The 17,407-nt window shown below is 31.6% G+C and overlaps 2 protein-coding genes across 4 annotated transcripts in view; one reads left to right on the top strand and one right to left on the bottom strand.

The window, feature by feature from the left end:
* Nucleotides 1-3,730, top strand: part of LOC106667340 (longitudinals lacking protein-like) — a 54,270-nt gene extending 50,540 nt beyond the window's left edge. The window contains exons 4-5 of one of the 3 annotated variants that reach the window (XM_014395229.2): nucleotides 2,649-2,741; nucleotides 2,956-3,730. In XM_014395229.2, the coding sequence (XP_014250715.1) occupies nucleotides 2,649-2,741; nucleotides 2,956-3,206 (344 nt within the window). In that variant the 3' untranslated portion in view covers nucleotides 3,207-3,730. Of the gene's footprint in view, nucleotides 1-406; nucleotides 719-967; nucleotides 1,372-2,648; nucleotides 2,742-2,955 lie in introns of those variants that run through there. The other 2 variants (XM_014395231.2, XM_014395233.2) reach the window with 2 other exon arrangements.
* Nucleotides 3,731-12,773: 9,043 nt separating this feature from the next.
* LOC106667341 (U6 snRNA phosphodiesterase) lies at nucleotides 12,774-16,945 on the bottom strand. Its single transcript, XM_014395234.2, has 5 exons — nucleotides 16,749-16,945; nucleotides 16,552-16,688; nucleotides 16,312-16,492; nucleotides 13,071-13,230; nucleotides 12,774-13,003 (listed from the first exon to the last, which is right to left on the bottom strand). The coding sequence occupies exons 1-5, from the start codon at nucleotides 16,826-16,828 to the stop codon at nucleotides 12,818-12,820; spliced, it is 744 nt and encodes a 247-aa protein (XP_014250720.1). The 5' UTR covers nucleotides 16,829-16,945; the 3' UTR covers nucleotides 12,774-12,817.
* Between the last annotated feature and the right edge of the window lie 462 nt (nucleotides 16,946-17,407).

Genomic DNA, 17,407 nt, shown 5'->3' with positions numbered 1-17,407 from the left:
TTAAAAAGTCTTAATTTTTTTTTACTAAGTTAATCTGTTGAACAATGCAACATTATAAAGTGTTGCATTTTAATGCTAAAATTATACGAAACAAACAGGTGTTTATTTTTTAATTGTAAAATATTTTTAACATTTTTATAGACAGCAAGAAATAAATGGGTAAGTTGTAATTATTAAAAAATTAATAATTACAGTTAAAAGTGATCTTTGGTTAATTCTTTTTTTCTTTTTTCAGATTTAAGCAGAAACAAAACAGGGTAGTCGACGTCATTTAAAAAAAATTAATTTTAGTTTATTTTTTTAAACACTCCATACCTTAGTAATAAAGAATTCAACCCCCTCCCCCATTTTAAACGAAAGTTACCACTTTTCTCCCTGTGAATGATTTAAGTTGTTTTCTTTTTAGATTTCCTGACAAAGTTGTCTTCCGGATTGAGTTGGATAAACAGGCATTATTGCAATGGCTGCGGGCGGAGTTACCGTTATGTGCACAACCTCGAGAGACACCGGAGGTTGGAGTGTGGAAAAGAGGCCGGGTACTCTTGTCAGTCTTGCCCCTATCGTTCGAAGCACAAGCACAATTTATTGCGGCACATAGGCCTCCGGCATACATCTGTCGAAGTTTTTAACATGCCAAAATAAGGAGTATTTTCCCCTAGTAGTTTTGTCTTGTATGGGTACTTAGTTAAAAATTAAAAAAAAAAAAAAAGTTAAAAAAGTAATGAAAGAAAAAAATAATAAATTACTAAATTTAACGAGTTTTTCTTTATGCATGCCTGACCACTCCTTTAGTATTTATTAATTTGATTGTTTCTGCATGCATTTTTATTTTATTATTTTTTTGGGTTGAGGTTTAGTAAGGAAAACAGAAAAAATATCTTTAAAAAAAAAATTAAAATAAAAGCAAGAATCAGAAAGCATTCGTGACTTTGTGTGGGTCTGACTCGACGAATATATATGTTCGCAGAGACGATGTCGCAAAGGGAGAACTTGGACGTGAAACGAAAGTCGAACAAACGTAACCACGGGGTGTTCCCTTGCGAAAAGTGCGGACGGACGTACGTGAGGAAGGATTCTCTCCAGAGACACACGCTCTGGGAATGCGGGAAAGATCCGATGTTCCAGTGTCCCTTCTGCCCCCAACGGTGCAAAAGGAAGTCGCACCACATGAGGCATATGCAGCGTCAGCATAAGGATATGCTCGATTTGATGGCCATCGCTACTTTGACTAAACAAGATTCAGCACCTGTCTCGCCTCCCACTCAATCCCAACATTCCCATTTTCTAACTACGACCATGTAATTTGTAGTTTTACTTCATTTTTTATTTGACAAAACTGAAATTATATCGTCTTTCCATGCCTTTTTTTTTTTTGTAAAAACAAACATTAGATTTAATGTTTTTTAATATATATATTTTTTTGCAAATAAAAAATATATATACGTATACATAAAATAATATTATGTAATTTTACATGTTAAAATCATGTTCTTTTTTTGATTTATTAATTTTTTTGTATCCTTATGTTTATCATTTGTTGTAAATAATTCGCCTTGAGGAATCAATGTGCCTTAAATTAATAAAAGTTAAGTCTTCCTCTCTATTATAGTACTTAAGTGTTATAAAAAAATTATATATAACAATATCTACTGTGATTAAAGTTGCCTTCTCTTAAAAAATAATAATAATAAAGTAATAAGACTAATTTTTTAAAAGCATTGTAACTCTACTTATTTTTAATAAAAATGAAAAAAAAATTGTTTGGTCCATCAGAAAAAGTTTATTTTATCCATCTACTGGTGGGATAAAAAAAATTGCTCACATTTTTCTATCCGTCTCCTCGTCTTTGACAATCCAAATGATACACGGTTTGACGTGCTTGTTGATTTTTATTAAGGTGGAACCAAGTTGCGTCTCTATGAGCAAATGTGTAAGTTGATTTTCAATCGCATCACAATTCAAAAGGACATATGCTAATTTGGATTTTTTCTTTTTTTTTCAGAAAAGACTGGTGGGAAAAGAAAGAAAGAAGATAGAAGATTCCATAAATATATTTTATGTACTTGTCAAATACATTATTTCAATTATGAAAAAACGTGTTTTTCTTTATAAATATTTATCATTTTATTATTATTTTTATAGTTTTCCCAGCCCATTTAAAAATCTTTTACAAGTAGTGAATTCTTAACGTAGCTCTTTTTTCTTGCTTATTTTTCATTTCTTTTGTACCAGTTTGATTTTTGTTTCAAAATTAAAACATTTCAATACCCCTTCTTTTATTTTTATTTATTTATTTTTTAATTTAAAAAAAGGTCTTTTCTTTTTATTTGAATATATAAATTAAACAAATAAAATAGGAAGAAAAAACAGTTTTTTTATATACGTATATTTTTAAAAAATTGGCTATGGTAATTATTCTCTTTGAAAAATTTGTTAATTATCTTTTTTTTTCTACTTCTGCATGTCCTTTCTTGCATGGAATGCCTAGATGAGAGAAAAGAGTAAAAGAAAATCCAAGACTTAGGCATGAAAGGTTTCTGAAATCTTTTTTCTTACTGAAAAAAGAAAACAAACATACTTTTAAAAAAATCATTTTAATGGAAGAAATTTAGAATATCATCAACCCTCTTTTGAATTTCATTTTCCAGGTATGAAATATTTGAACCCTTTGCCCCTGGCGTCTTGGGATCTTTGGGCTTCCATGCAGCCGGCGTTTCTCAAATCCGCCCTCAATACCTCAGGTAAGCAGTCGTACATCAACTTATATTCAAAAAATAAAAATTATTAATGAGTTCAAAAAGAAATTGTGAAATTTGATCAATTAAAACATTACATATTTAGTCCGTCAAAAATGTTCAAATGCAAACTGTCTTTTCAGTTCAAACCGTGTACAATTTAGTGAATTCGAATTAAATTCTGAAATATTTTATTTATTCTTTTAATTTTTAATTACAGGTGGTTACACAGGAGGTGATGGTGTCGAGTGTACGAAGTGCGGGAGGCATTACAAACTCAAAAGCTCACTCAGGAATCACCAAAAGTGGGAATGTGGGAAAGAGCCTCAGTTCCAGTGTCCGTACTGTAACTACAGGGCAAAACAGAAAATGCACGTCGCACGACACATAGAAAGGATGCACCGAGAAAAGCTCGACCTTCTAGAAATGAACGAACGTACTCTCAAGGAGGAGAAGGAATTCGTTCCATAAGGAAAGATTTTTAATTATTTAATTTCTTTAATAATTAAAAACAAAAGTAATCGAGCCCAGTGCGTTTTGTGCCAATAGCACCAGGATCTCCCCTTAGGAAACAAAAGATATCTTTTTTATATACAATTATGAATTTGAACAAAAAATACTCAATTGGGGAGTCTAAATTTTTTTATATTTTAGTCTTTATTTATACCTCAGGCCGTACAAAATAGGAAGCTTCTTTTTGTTTTTAATTTAATGTTTTCTTTTGTTTTTTAGTGTTTACTTTATAAGATAATCCGCTCAGTATAAGATTTTTGACTGAAATGCAGGCATTTAAGGGTTGTAATTACATTTAAAAAATTGCCATATGAAAATAGTTTTTTGAGAGGGGATCATACAAGAGCTGCGGATTAAAAAAAAAAAATTTCCCAGTGCGTAGTCACATTATTCGTTGCCTTGCCAAAAAGTTTAAAACTGCCTTCCTCAAAAAAGTTAATTTTCACTGCATCTGATATAATTAATTAGTAATAGTAGTAGGGGCGTCGGTGGCCGCAACGGTTTAGGCGTTGACACGGCGCTCATCACTATAAGGTAAAGGTCCTGGGTTCGAATCCAGCGGCCCTGCATTCGAACCCGACATACTTACAAATGGGCTTTTTTTCAAAAACACCGGCACCCCGAGGGTTGATATAACCTCTGCTGTTGCGAACCCTCGTAAAATAAAATAAAAAAAAAAAAAAAAATAATAATAAATAGTAGTAATAATAATAACCAACACATCACAAATAAATAAAAAGACAACCTAAGACTGAAAAATAATGAAAATTTTGATCAAAAATTTCCAAAAGACCAAGCTCAAAAAATATAATAAGTAACGATCTTTTTGAAATCAAGTACAAACATTTATTTTATATTTAAAGTTTATTTTTTGAATAAAAAAAAGACAATTATCTTGTGCCTACTTATAAGAAAGAGTTAAAAAAAAGAAAACTGTGCCTTAAGACATTTTTATATTATTATTGATAATTATATGATATGTATTCTAGTACCTTTTTATGCCATAACTAGTGTCTATTTGTCAATATTAAAAAAAAAATATTAGCTTTTATTTTTTTAGTGTATAAAAAACAAGTGCCAGAATTTTTTTCTTCTTAAAATTAAGTTTTGAAAAAAAATCAAAAATACTCTACAAAACCGTACGAAATATAAATCAAATATTTATTATCCTTAAAGGTTATTTATTCAACATAAGAAAAAATGTATCAAATACAATCTATTTTGTATATATTCAGAATATTTGTATGATATTAACAATTCAGGGAGTTTTTATTTTATTTTTTGTTTTGTTTAGTATTTAGTTTGAGTGCCATATACAGCACCTTTTGTACATTTTCTTTTCCTATTTATTATTACTTTTTTTATATAGTTTGTAAGTATTTCTGTGCTATTCTGCTTACTTTTTATATGTTACATCACTTTCTCTAAGAGCTTTACTTAAGTTAAGTTTTTATTTTTTATTTTATTTATTTATTTTTCTTTTCATTTTTCTTTTCTTTTTGAAAGAAAATCGTGCTATCTGTACAACAAACCGGTGTTTTATTTTAATTTAATTTTTTTTTAAAGAAGAAAAAGTATTAAAAAGCACGAAATTGCTCATTTTTACTGCCATACATTTCAGGGAATCAACTTCTTTTAGATTTATTTAATTTTTGTTTAGTTCTACTTTATTTCAGGGAAAGCAATTGATTGCCTTTTCACGTGATAAAAATACTCATTTTTCTCTCATTGCAAAAATTTAGTTTTTATGTTTATAAAACTCAAAAAATCAAATTTTCCTTTTTAATTTCTTGTGTGCCTTATGGTGGAAAAAAATCAAATTTTTGTTTTATAGTTGTTAAGACGACGGATCATCATACGTCTCCGGTTGATGCAACTGGTGATGCAATCAAAAATATTTTTGTAAATTAGGATCTTTGATTTCTATTTTTAGTTAGGTGATCGAATATATGTATTTTTTGCTTTATATTGTAAAACTGGTGAAGTATTAAAATTTATTATGAAATCTTTGTACAGGTTTTTCATTTATACTTTTTATTTTTTGTGTCTAAGTTTTATTTTACTTTTGCATTTTCTTTATTTTTTGTTCCAATTACAGACATTTGATGCATACAACTGATAAACCTGTCACATTTTTAAAAAATTTAGTCTTATCAGAACACCTTTCAATGCATAACAAAATTTTCAAACTTATTTTAGACAATTCTTCCAAAATCACAATATACAAAGTGAAAAAATAAATTTCACAGTAAAGACTGGTCAAACTTTTATTAACAATTATATAAAATCAAATTCTATTATTTCTTTTAAAAAACTTATTTGATAGAGTGAATAAACTCACGTATTATTTTTTAAATAAAACTTCGGGTTTATACATAAATTGACATACCATGCAAAAAGTTAATTGGAATGCATCAATATTTTATACAGGATTTAGGATGAAAATTTCATACTCCACAGTTCTGAAAGACAAAATTTTAAAATTTTGGCTTATTTTATGTTTTATTTTGATCTTAAGCCATAAGAAGAGAAAATAGTTATACGTACCTAATGTCAAGACAAAATTTTGTAAATGTATCGATAATGTATGTTGTTGATTTTTGTAAAAGTCGAAGCTGTCAACAAATGAAAAAAAAAATGAAATTTTATTGTACAAATTTATCTTTATTTTTCATTGGTTAAATCAAAATATGCAAATGTAAAATATAAAAAATGATTTTAAAAGTTACGATAGGGTTGATCTATTTTTTTTTTCCAATTGTCATTACCCGGTAGCATGATTCTGCAAGGGTGCCAGTTTTACAAATCCAAGACGGTTTCCAACTCGAACGCAAGTTGTATTAATTTATCTTTAGTTTTAATTAAACAATCCAAGGATGAAAGATGATCGTTCTCAGCTGACGAGTTGGACAAGGTGGGCTGAAGCAAAAAAAAAAAAAAAAGAATGTGTATTGAAATACTTTATTTTCAGAGGTGAAGCGTTTATGGCTGCACGACCAAACCTTCGTGTGTCGCAAGTGTCCTAGGGTTTATCGTACCAAATTCACACTCTGGCGCCACATGCGGTACGAGTGCGGGAAGCAGCCTCAGTTCATATGCTCCATCTGCGGCAAAAAATCCTTCTACAAAAGTGATTTCGTGAAACACTGCCGTCTTAAACATTTCAATTTGTGACTTTCTACGACTGGGCCAAAAAACAAAATTTTTTTACCTTGTGTTTTTGTTGTATTGGTTCCTTCTTATACCCACGATATTAGTTTTTATATTTCAAAATTAATATTTATTTAATTATAAAGGTTGGATAGCTTTATTTAAAAGTATAAGCTATTTATGATTAAAAACGGCTTTTGATAAAAATATTATACAAATGTAAAATGAACGTGTTCACTGTATTGAAATAAAAATTTTAAATAGATATTTTTTTAAAATTCCTTTAAAAAAATGTAAAAATACTCCTTTTGATTCAAACAGCAAAGATTTCGTTCAGAAAACTTCATACTGTTTTACCAGTTATTGCAAGTAAGCCCATAAAAAATAAAACTTATTGAATAACGCCTGAACAGGTAAGCCACACTGGCAAATTTAAAATTATAAAGCGCGTTGAGCTTATTAATTTCAGGCTTTAATTGTATGCATTTTTTCTTTTTTTTTCTTTCAGTTGACGGTGTTCCAAAAACGAACGAAAAAGGAACGTTTTTCAAGTGTCCGTCTTGCCAGTACAAGTCGCAGACAGCGTCCAGTCTCCTGAAACACCTCGTCGACTGTTCACAGTTGAAGAAGAAACCCGGGAAACACTAGGCAAGTCGACACGAGGCAAATAATTATTTCGAATCGTTAAAATTGCATACAAGCCATAATTTAAAACAAATGAAACATGACTAAGTATCAGTTTAAAGTTCATTTTATTTTCCAATTTACAAATATTTCCATTATCATAATTTGAAAGTTACAATAATAATCTGTGCTGATATTGTTTCAATACTTATTGCAAAAAAGATAGTGCTTTTAAATGACACAAATTCCCCTATTTGACTTGAGTTTTTGTTTTGTTTTTACAAGATAAACTGATTATAAAATAATCGGAGTGCTCATAAAACTTCTCAGATCTAATTAGAATCATCTTGTTTTTGTTTTTCACTTGCATTTATTTATTTAAAAAAAAAAAAAATAATAATAATTATTGCCAACTTGTGAGTACGATACAATATCATTCTTCAGTAAATATTTAACTTTCATTATATCTCAGAAGTTGAAATTGATCAATTTTTCATTTTAACTTGTTTAACTGTAAACTCAGTTGTACTTTGGCTTGATTTATTTAAATCGGGTAGTTTGTAAGTTACTTTTAAAAAGGCCAAACGTGATGTCATATGTAATTCTTGTTTTTCTTTTAGGCAAACGGAGTAAACAAAGTGGAGACCGAGTGGACTAATTTTGAAAAAAAAAAATTACCAAACATCTAGTCACTTGATGGAAAAATATATGAAAAAAAATTTTGAATGTTATGTAGAAATGATAAAAATAAAATAATAATCAATGCATCTTAAAAATTTTTAGCCTGAAAAAAATCCTAGTATTTCTATTTAATTTAAGTAATAACAGAAAAGTCCTATACCAGTTTTTGTTTTCTTTTAACACAGAGCAACTCAAATTTAGAAACGCATGTCCCAATTTTTTTAATTTGCTTTTTTGACAATACGCCAACAGCCTTCTCTCGTGATTTAGTATTTTTCTTTGTTTCTGTTTCCGGCTCGGTTTAGATCCGAAGGGGTGCCGGCGAGGCTACTACGCGTCGGAGCTGTATCAGGCGCAGTTCACCTGCCCAAAATGCGGCAACGGCTACGCCAGGCCACACTCGCTGAGCAGGCACATCCGATTCGAGTGCGGCGTCGACCCCAAGTTCGAGTGTCCCATCTGCCACAAGAAGTCAAAGCACAAGCACAACCTCATGCTCCATATGAGGACGCACATTAACCGGTGAGGCCCTGACCTACTGCCGACCATTAGACTGATCATTAAAAAAATATCGATTAAAGTGGAAATTTTTTTAAAAGGATTCAAAGGGTAAAAGTTTTTTCTATTTATTTATTTTTACCCGACATTCGCGTTTATCGATTTGTTTTTCCTTTGTATGAAGATGTTTGAGATCATTAAAACAGTTAAAAGTCAATGCATCGATAAATACATGTTTTTTTTTAACATGAATCAAGTGCCTTTTTTCATGTATCTTTAAGTAAAAGGCCAATATTTATCTAAGTTATATGTTCCATTTTTAATTCATTCCAAACATCTTCTATAGTCAGAATTTCAAAAACTTGAACGACAATAAGAAAGTTTTTATAAAAAGTACTTAAATTTAAAAAACCAAACATGTTAACTATTGTAAATAAATTTAAAAAAAAATCTGTTACCTATGAATTGCTTGATTTCTGTTGCACTAATGAAGAAAGAGCTTTTTCTTTTTTGTTTTTGTTTGTTAAATGTTTTCAGTCAGACTAATTTTTTTTAAAATAGAATTTACTAAGAAATATCTAATAAAAGTGTAAAAGAAGTGAAAAATGTAAACAGAATATAGCTGTGATGTTAGATTAGATTATTAGTTTTACCAAAAAAATAAGTAAAATATATTGTTTCGTTTTACTAGTCCTTGTTTAATCTTTGTTTGTTTGTACTAAGTAATTAATATGTTTAACGACAAGAATAGCAATATACCTCTTAATAAAAATTATATAAATAAATTTATATATTTAAAAAATGAAATAAAAGGAAAACTACCTCTTTACTAATGGTTTAAAGTTACCTCTAAGATTATCAACACTGTAGGATGAAAAATTTGTCACTGTTTTATTCTTTTTTTTGTAGGGATTAAATTCAGACGTGCGATTTGACTAAAAAACGTTTTAGTCCTTTACACATCGAATCTCTCAGTTTCAAAGTGATCTCATGAAAATAGATGACTTTCGTTCGTTCCTAATCATTCTATTTATAATGCGCCAAATTTTCGCAATAAAAAAAAGCCTGTTAGAATTATGTCAATTTTAAGAATTAAAAGAGGCAAAAGCATTTCAGTTGAAAGAAAAATTTCTATTACTGGATATTTTACTATCCAATAATAATATTTTTTCTTTCCTTTCTTGATAAACTTGATAAAAATAAAACAGTGATGAAGCCATTTTTATTATATATAAAAAATAAAATCATTTTGTCCTTTGATCATTAAGACCATGACATTTATGAGCAAATTTGTGAAGTATAAAATTTATGTTGTGTAATGAAATAAAGTTGGTGAAAGAGAATTGTTGTGTCCTTAAAGTGCTCTTAAAAAATGTTTAACTGTTATAATATATTTTATAAAGGAAAAAAACCGTTATGTTATTGCTTTTAAATTTATTTTGAATGTTTTACCCATTTAGAGAATGTACATAAGTATATATTAAAAAAAGGAAAATAAAATGAATTTGTTTTAATTGTTTTTATTTCAATTAATTATCATGTTTTTAAACCATAGAAAACTCTTAGTTAAAAAAGAAATTGCATTTGTTTAACATACTTGCTTTTTTTTCAGGTGTGAAATCCGAGTATGTATGCCAAAACTGCAGTCGTTTGTATTTAACGGCTGGCTCTTTGAAGAGGCATATTCGCTACGAATGCGGCGTGGCGCCAAGGTTCAAGTGCGCCCATTGCCAAAAATATTTCAAACACCATTTTCACCTGAAAAACCACATAATAATCCAACACACTGTCATATCTAACGTATAGCAAGACAACGATGTAACTCCTCGTTTCTTTTCTGCCCTATGATTACAGGCTTCGTGTGCAACTTGTGCGGCCGACAGTACATGAATAAAACGTCGCTGCGACGCCACAGCCGGCTCGAGTGCGGCGTCAGCCCGAGATTTTCCTGTAATGTCTGTCAAAAAAAGTTCAAACACAAGCATCATCTACAACAACACATGGCGATACACTATTGCTGATTATTTCTGAACAAATTCTTTACCTTTCTTTTAATCTGTAATTTAATTTGTTGATTTTTTTTATAATACAATAAAATTTTATTTTTTATTCTCAATTGAGAAAAATTTAAACTATAAAAAGTTAACCATTCTCCACTCATTAGAAAGAACTTCATCATTTTCTTCCTATTTATAATTCATATTTATATCTAAATAAATGATAATTCATGATTATGGTTCTTTTTTTCATTCCACACCTGGACTCAAAAGATTCTAAAAATTGTTTTAATCTTTCATTTCCCTTTGGCCAAAAAATAATCATTTTCGATAAAAATCTTAGTCGTACAGGTAATGCTTTGAAATATTTTACTGCATATAATAAGAAACACTTGAATTTCAGGCGGTTTTCCTTTATCTGCATACCAATCAGACATTTCTGTATCGCGTGTGCCTATCGTCAATGTTATGTATTAATTTATGTACATAAAAGGGCAAAAAAATACTTTTTTTTAAGTGTGTTCATGCACAAATTGAAACAAATGTCAAAAAATTATTAGGGGCCTAAAAAGGAAAAACTCAACTATCGCTACGGTCTACTGTATTATAAATTGTTGAAGTTTTATGAACTGATTAAAGTGATAGGTAAAGCATACATGTGACTTGCAAAATCACAGTTAACAAGCACACAATGATCATACCTGATAAAAGTGAGGCATCATCAGTATAAATTATGATTGATTCTAATTTACAACTGATGAGAGGAGACTACAGATCGCCTATTGAAATATTGAACCCGTATACAAATATTTTTACCAATGGGCGAATAGCTAGAAGCTGAGACTTTTTTATTTTATTTTTTTAAATGTATGTTGCATTTGTTGTGCATGTGTTTTAGTTATTATATATCTGTAGGTTTGTTTGTGTGCTTAAAATAAACACAAAATATGTAACATTATTATGTAAATAAACAAAATATTATGTAGGATGGGATTAAATGTTATTAGATGTATGTAAAGTTACAAAATTCAAAAGAATTTCCTGTAAAATCACTGAAAGAATTTATTTTTGAAAAAACTGGTTTTAAACCCCTTTAAACAGCTCTTAAATATGAATTTTCAGTGCTCTCTTAGTAAAACGAACTAATTAATCACTGCAGGGGGTATTCGAATTATAGAGGATCTTTTTTTTTTCTCCAATGATATTTCAACTACGATATTATATGAACCTTTGGAATGCCAGTGTTTTTGAAAAAAAAAATCCCATTTGTAGGTATGTCAGTTGCGAACCCGGGATATCTCCTTCCAGTGATGAGCCGGGTCAAAACCGTAACCGTTACGGCCACCAAAACCCCCACAGAGGATGTTAAAAATATACATGCATAAACAAAAAAAAATTCAATGACACATTATTATTATTACTTACTCAAAACCTGTGGCCAATTTTTGTTTAGAAATTTTCTCTTTTTTCATTTCTTTAATAATTTCTTCATTGCTTCTTCCACTTTTTCTCCCATTTTTAAGCAGTAGGTATATATGTATATAGTGCTATACTTAACCCAAGAGAAATGTAGACTGATTATTAAGTTTAGATAAATTAATTAATGAATATTAATTTCACTTGTAGTAGTGAAGGAAATGAGGGATTTACTGAACAGAAGAAATTCTTGAAAAGTTGTATAGTTTAAGATGGTCATGGTCTTTTGTGAACTCTTCCTATCACTCACCTCTCTCTCTCTCTCATTCACTCACTCAATATCTCTTCCCTTCACTCACTCACTTTTTCATTCACTTACTTATTCTCCCTCTTTCACTCTCTCTTTCATTTACTCACCTGTTATCCCTCTCATTCACTCAACTCTGTCTTTCATTCACTCACTCAGTCTCTCTCTCTTTCATTCACTCACTCACTCTCTTTTTCATTCACTCACTCACTCTCTTTTTCATTCACTCACTCACTCTCTTTTTCATTCACTCACTCACTCTTTTTCATTCACTCTCACTCACTCTCTAAATCTTGCTCATTCATTCACTCCCCCCCAATAATGTTTCATTTGCTTCCTTTAAAATTCTGACATATTGAATTTTTTTTTTTGTAATTTGGATTACTGGAATGTTTGGAGAACTAAAATCCAGATTAGGGAGAGAAGACTATAAGCATGTGAGAGCCCCTTGTTATTTTATTAAATTAATATTTAATAAAAATAACAAATATAGCTTTATTTTTTTTCCAAAATTCCATATATTTCAGTGAATTATAGAGTATGTCTATAACACCCTACATGCAAATTATATTTACTGCCTCACAAAGTACGAAGCCTGAGGAAACCCGTCTGATCTACAGTCTAGACGTTAAGTACTCCAAGGACTTTGTAGTATCTTAGTATGATATTAAAAAATAAAATGAAATAGCTAGACATAGGGTAAAAGCATAAATAAAAAGATTGGAAAGGGTATTAGGGGCGATAAAGAAGATTTCACTTACAAATAGGTATTTTATTATTAATATCACTTATTTCAATGAAAATATGATTCAGGATAACAATTACTCTATGTTCCAACATAATTCACACATACAAGAGGGTAAATTAAAATATATAATTTAAGTACAAAATATAAATCACAATAGCTTTAGGTTATAGATTTTGTTGCCAATCTTACAAATATACGAAGTGATAGGGATTGTGAGATCGAGTGAGTCACTGACGTTCGCTTCGAATACTTTGTTCAGTTCGGGCAGTTTCGCTTCGAGTTCAGACTTTTTGTTTCCAAGGCACCACAAGATACTCATGTGAAACGATGCCTCCTATAAAGTTATTCAAAGACAATCAACAAAGAGGTTTATTATTTAAAAACAAACAATTTTTTTTTACATTGTAAAATGGATGCAGCTTATATTCACTTAGGCACTTGTCCAAAACCTGAACGGATTTGGTAATCTCCATCTTGCCGAAGCCGACCGCGAGGGCGAGGAAAGTCCGAGTGCCCTCTTCGTTGCAGTAAACCTTCAGATCGTCAAACTGAAGATCAAACCTGCAAATAATGATAAAAATCAATTTTTGACAATTTTTAAGCAATATTTATTTAAATATTACATGAACTTAAAATTTAGGTATAATTTAATGAAAATTGTGAAGATTTATATGTATTTTTAAATTTCTTAAGAAATCTAGATTGACATTACAATTAGACCAAAATGGCTTTTGTTTACTCTAGTCAATTAAATTACTATTATAGGTGTAAAGTTTTATTCTTACCAAAACCACTTTAGTGCTTGACCACATCTGGGCCTCCTGTTCTGATTTTTGGAGGATACATGGTCGTTTTATTACATATTTTAGTTTTGTTTCCCTAGTGTATGTTGAGATTGAATGTATTTATTAGCATGAATATGTAGTGTGAGAGGGCTGAGAAAGTGGGAGGAATTAATTGAGCGCGAAATAAGAATGAAGGTAAAGGAAGGAGAGGGGAATAAAATTAAATGTGAAAAAGGAAAAAATAAATTAACGGATGTTGGGTTTGAACCGAGACCCAAGGTCACAGGTGCAATCAAAACCAGAGCCAAATTATCCAGGCTCAAGTCCAGACCAGCAGGAAAACAATAATAATAATGGGGCTAGTGTCTCACCTAGCAATCAAGGTGGTCCTCATTCAGCTGTTTATAAACTTTTATTATTCAGTAACAATTCTCCTTTTTACTCTGGATGAATCCTGAGTGAAAAATATATTATTCATACGTCTTAAGGTCCAGGGAGGATGGATTTTCAAGTATTTGGTGTGCCACAAACCAAGGGATTGACCTTCCATGCTCTCCACCAATGACTGAAGATCTTGATCCTACACAGAAGAAATTTTGGAGCTAGTTTCTGTGTAGTACCGACTCTCGTCAGATAGCTCCATGTTTTTTCTTCCACACAATACCACCAGCATAAATGTTCATTTGACATCTCAAATTGTAACTTCGCTCTTTCATACGCTTTATTAAGGCGATCTTGAACTTCTCATAACTTCTCTCTCAGATATCAGAAGCATCTTGTTTAGCAGGTTGACATAATCTTCTCTTGAAGTAATTGGAAAACCATCTCTGTCACTATCTTCTCCATAATCCTTCCCATTTCTTTTAAGTTCCCTCCCGAAATTCAAGAATCGGAAGTAACAGCAGTAGCTACATGTAGTGCTGTTTGAACAGTTTAACTAAACTTAGCTAAGTTAGCATCCTAACGACGGTCATTATCCTTAACACAGCAAAAAATTACTTGGAGTACCCAGTTAATTCTTAGATTTTAGTGGCTGTATACTAAATTGAGGCACCATATTCATTTATCATTGTCTGAAAGTGAACTCTTGCACCGTGTCCCATTGACGCAGTCTATTGACGTCTGAATTTCAGTAGAAATGTAAATAGGAAAGAAGTATTTAAGAGTGAGTGAGAGTGTGGATAGATCTAGATGTGTTGCTGAATTACAGCACCTAGGGCCCAACCTCGGTGGCCTCCATGCCAGACTACCATCACCCAAAGTGGGTGATTCTCGAGGACTTCCAGTAATTTATTGTACATTACAAAAGCTGGAGTGGAGCTATGGACTGTGAGAAGTGGCTCAACTCTACTTTGTGCATGTGCAGATTTGAGCTTAAATAATAATAATAATTAAAATAAAAAACAACATCATGAAGACTGCCGGTCATGCGTCCACACATCTACGCATGTCTCCCTTTACAAAGTACAAATTTCTCCTGCATTGTTCGACCAACATGAAGACAATTTTTGGGCTCAATGAATCTAAGAAGATAGATTTTGCTAGATAGATGAAGCTAAGAAGTGAGATTTTGCATTTACTTAAACTCGGCTGTTTGGATTAGAGGGGAATTGGGAATCTGTTCTTTGTGCATTTTGCATTCTTTTAAAACTGTATTCCATTTCTTGGCGTAGTGCTCATCCCTTGGGTGAGATTCGGTTATTGCATCTCGGATGTTTCACTCTCCTCAGAATTGACCTGTTACGGTTTTTGAGTGGCTCAAATTCGCAGCCCTTAATTCATTAAGCTAGCCATGGATTTACATATGAGTTAATTTTTGATTTGCATTATATAACCTGTTTTTCTTTTCTTTCAATTTATTTCCTAGGCTATTATTATTATCTTAAATCCATTATGTTCAGTGGTCTATCGACCAAATTATTTCTTACAATTAATTATTCTTTTTATGTAAGGCATGGTTGAAATGAAAAAGATAGTGTCACAAGCGGGATTCGAACCCATGACCTTCAGCTCAATACGCCGCTGCTCTTACCACTTCAGCTATTGTGACCTACCACCGAATCTTATTATCTTAATCCATTTACGTTTTAGTGATAAATTTACCAAGTCACTTCTTTCAATTCATTATTCGTTTTATATAAAATGGCAAAAAGAGTGAAAATTCAAATGGTTGTAGGTGAGATGGAGAGTTGGTGTCCGAGTGGATCAAAGTTACGATAGCTCAAGTGGTAGAGCAGCGGTGTATTGAGCCGAAGGTCATGGGTTCGAATCCCCCTCGTGACGCTAACTTTTTCATTTCAACCAAGACCTTACATGAAAAGAATACTTATTACTTTACTTTATTCTGTATTATTTTCTTTTCGGATTGTTTAATCAACGACCTCTGGCAGACAGATCCGAGATCCATGTCCATAAATTCTTTGAAAGCACAATTAGCATTTTTGAGTGGTGTTTAGTGACCGTTAGTCAATGATTATTCGGAGATCGTGAGATGCAGTCTGGTGTGAGGTATATTTTAGAAAAACATTTTATTTATTGTGCCCTGAAGATGATCTCAATAAAGGTCGAAACGTTGACACGATAAATAAAATGCTTTTCTAAAGCCTATGTCACACCAGACCGCATCTCATGATCTCCGAATAATCATTGTCATTTTTCTTATGTTTAATAAAGATAAATAATTGTAACTATTAATCTAAAATCCATAAATTCTTTCTCCATGATATACATTCATTTTTTTTTCTTTCAAATTTAGTAGAAAAAGTGTATTGAATGAGATGAAACAACCGTCAAGCCACAAATAATTTTCATCAATTGCCATAAAATTACTGTCAATGTTTTTTATCGTCTCTCATACCTCGAGAAGGTCTGGATCGAGCCTTTAACCGCCGAGACAAAGTTGTCTATCCAGTGGTACAGAAGAACAAACGTCCTCGTAAGGCTGATGTGCGGCTCCTCGACTCTTTTCAACTCGATCTCCGGCTCGCAGAACTCGATTATCTGGTCGCAGAGAAGATCAAAGGGAGGATTCCTTTGGTCTAGGAAGAAAAAAAACGAACTGTCATTGAATCGTAAAGAGATGATTACGTTAGCTTACAAGGTATGTATACGAGAGAATTCCAGTTGCCTCTTTGGTGTGGGTAACTCCTAACTCTGCCATCGTGCTTCTCTGGGTCGTCTTCGACTTCCTCTTTGGGAAAGACTCTCTTCAGCGAATTTGGCAACGGGAGTTTGCTTAAATTTGAAGAAAAAAGGGCTGATTAATTGGAAGAGAGTGGGTCGTCTGAGGCTCACCTGTGCTGTTCATCTGCTTCTGCTTCTGCTTCCGTGTCCTCCTCTGACATGTACCCCTTCAACAGGTTTAGCGATGACATCTCACTCACATCGAAACGCTTCCAAAGGTCTTCATTTCAGAAAGGGACATCTCACCATTTTGGCTTTGCCCCAACACAAAAGACAGACTGACAAACAAATAATATTGGTGGGGATGGAGGAAATGGATCTCCATACACCACATCGCCGCGCTTCCCGCATATTTTCGAAGTATAAATCGTTGATTTTTTTTTTATTTTTTCTTAATAATTCACTCCACGTGAAAATACATCCTTTATACGTCCACAGTGGAAAAAAAGCCTCACAACAACTTTGACTTATGCTACAGTGGAACAGTTCAATAATTTTATAAAGTAGAACCATGAATTTTTATCGACCAATTTATATAAATTTCACATATTCCTAATACAAGTTTTATAATTTCTTGGAAACATGGCCAACTTCCTCAATTCGATTACTAGCTTTTTTCCTTTTTGACCAAAAAAAAAAAAAAAAGGCTAATAATCTCCAATAACAATCCTAAAATATTTCATCCTGGAGTTCCTCAAGGCTCACTTTTTGGTCCTTTCTTGTTTAAACTTTTTGCCGATGAAATTTCTTATTGTTTTCTGCATGTTTAT

Source organism: Cimex lectularius, unplaced genomic scaffold, assembly GCF_000648675.2.
Source record: "Cimex lectularius strain Harlan isolate CLEC.00 unplaced genomic scaffold, Clec_2.1 scaffold10, whole genome shotgun sequence".
Lineage (NCBI taxonomy): Eukaryota > Metazoa > Arthropoda > Insecta > Hemiptera > Cimicidae > Cimex > Cimex lectularius.
Note: the sequence above shows the minus strand (reverse complement) of the source record. Positions and strands in the feature narration are given on the sequence as shown.

Bases quoted from the DNA above. Each gene is read 5' to 3' on its own strand.
- LOC106667341 (XM_014395234.2), bottom strand. From the start codon at position 16,828: ATGTCATCGCTAAACCTGTTGAAGGGGTACATGTCAGAGGAGGACACG. The intron at 16,689-16,748 runs GTGAGCCTCAGA...TTCAAATTTAAG, and splicing joins GAAGCAGATGAACAGCACAG to CAAACTCCCGTTGCCAAATT. The intron at 13,231-16,311 runs GTATGAGAGACG...CATTATTTGCAG, and splicing joins TCGATCCAGACCTTCTCGAG to GTTTGATCTTCAGTTTGACG.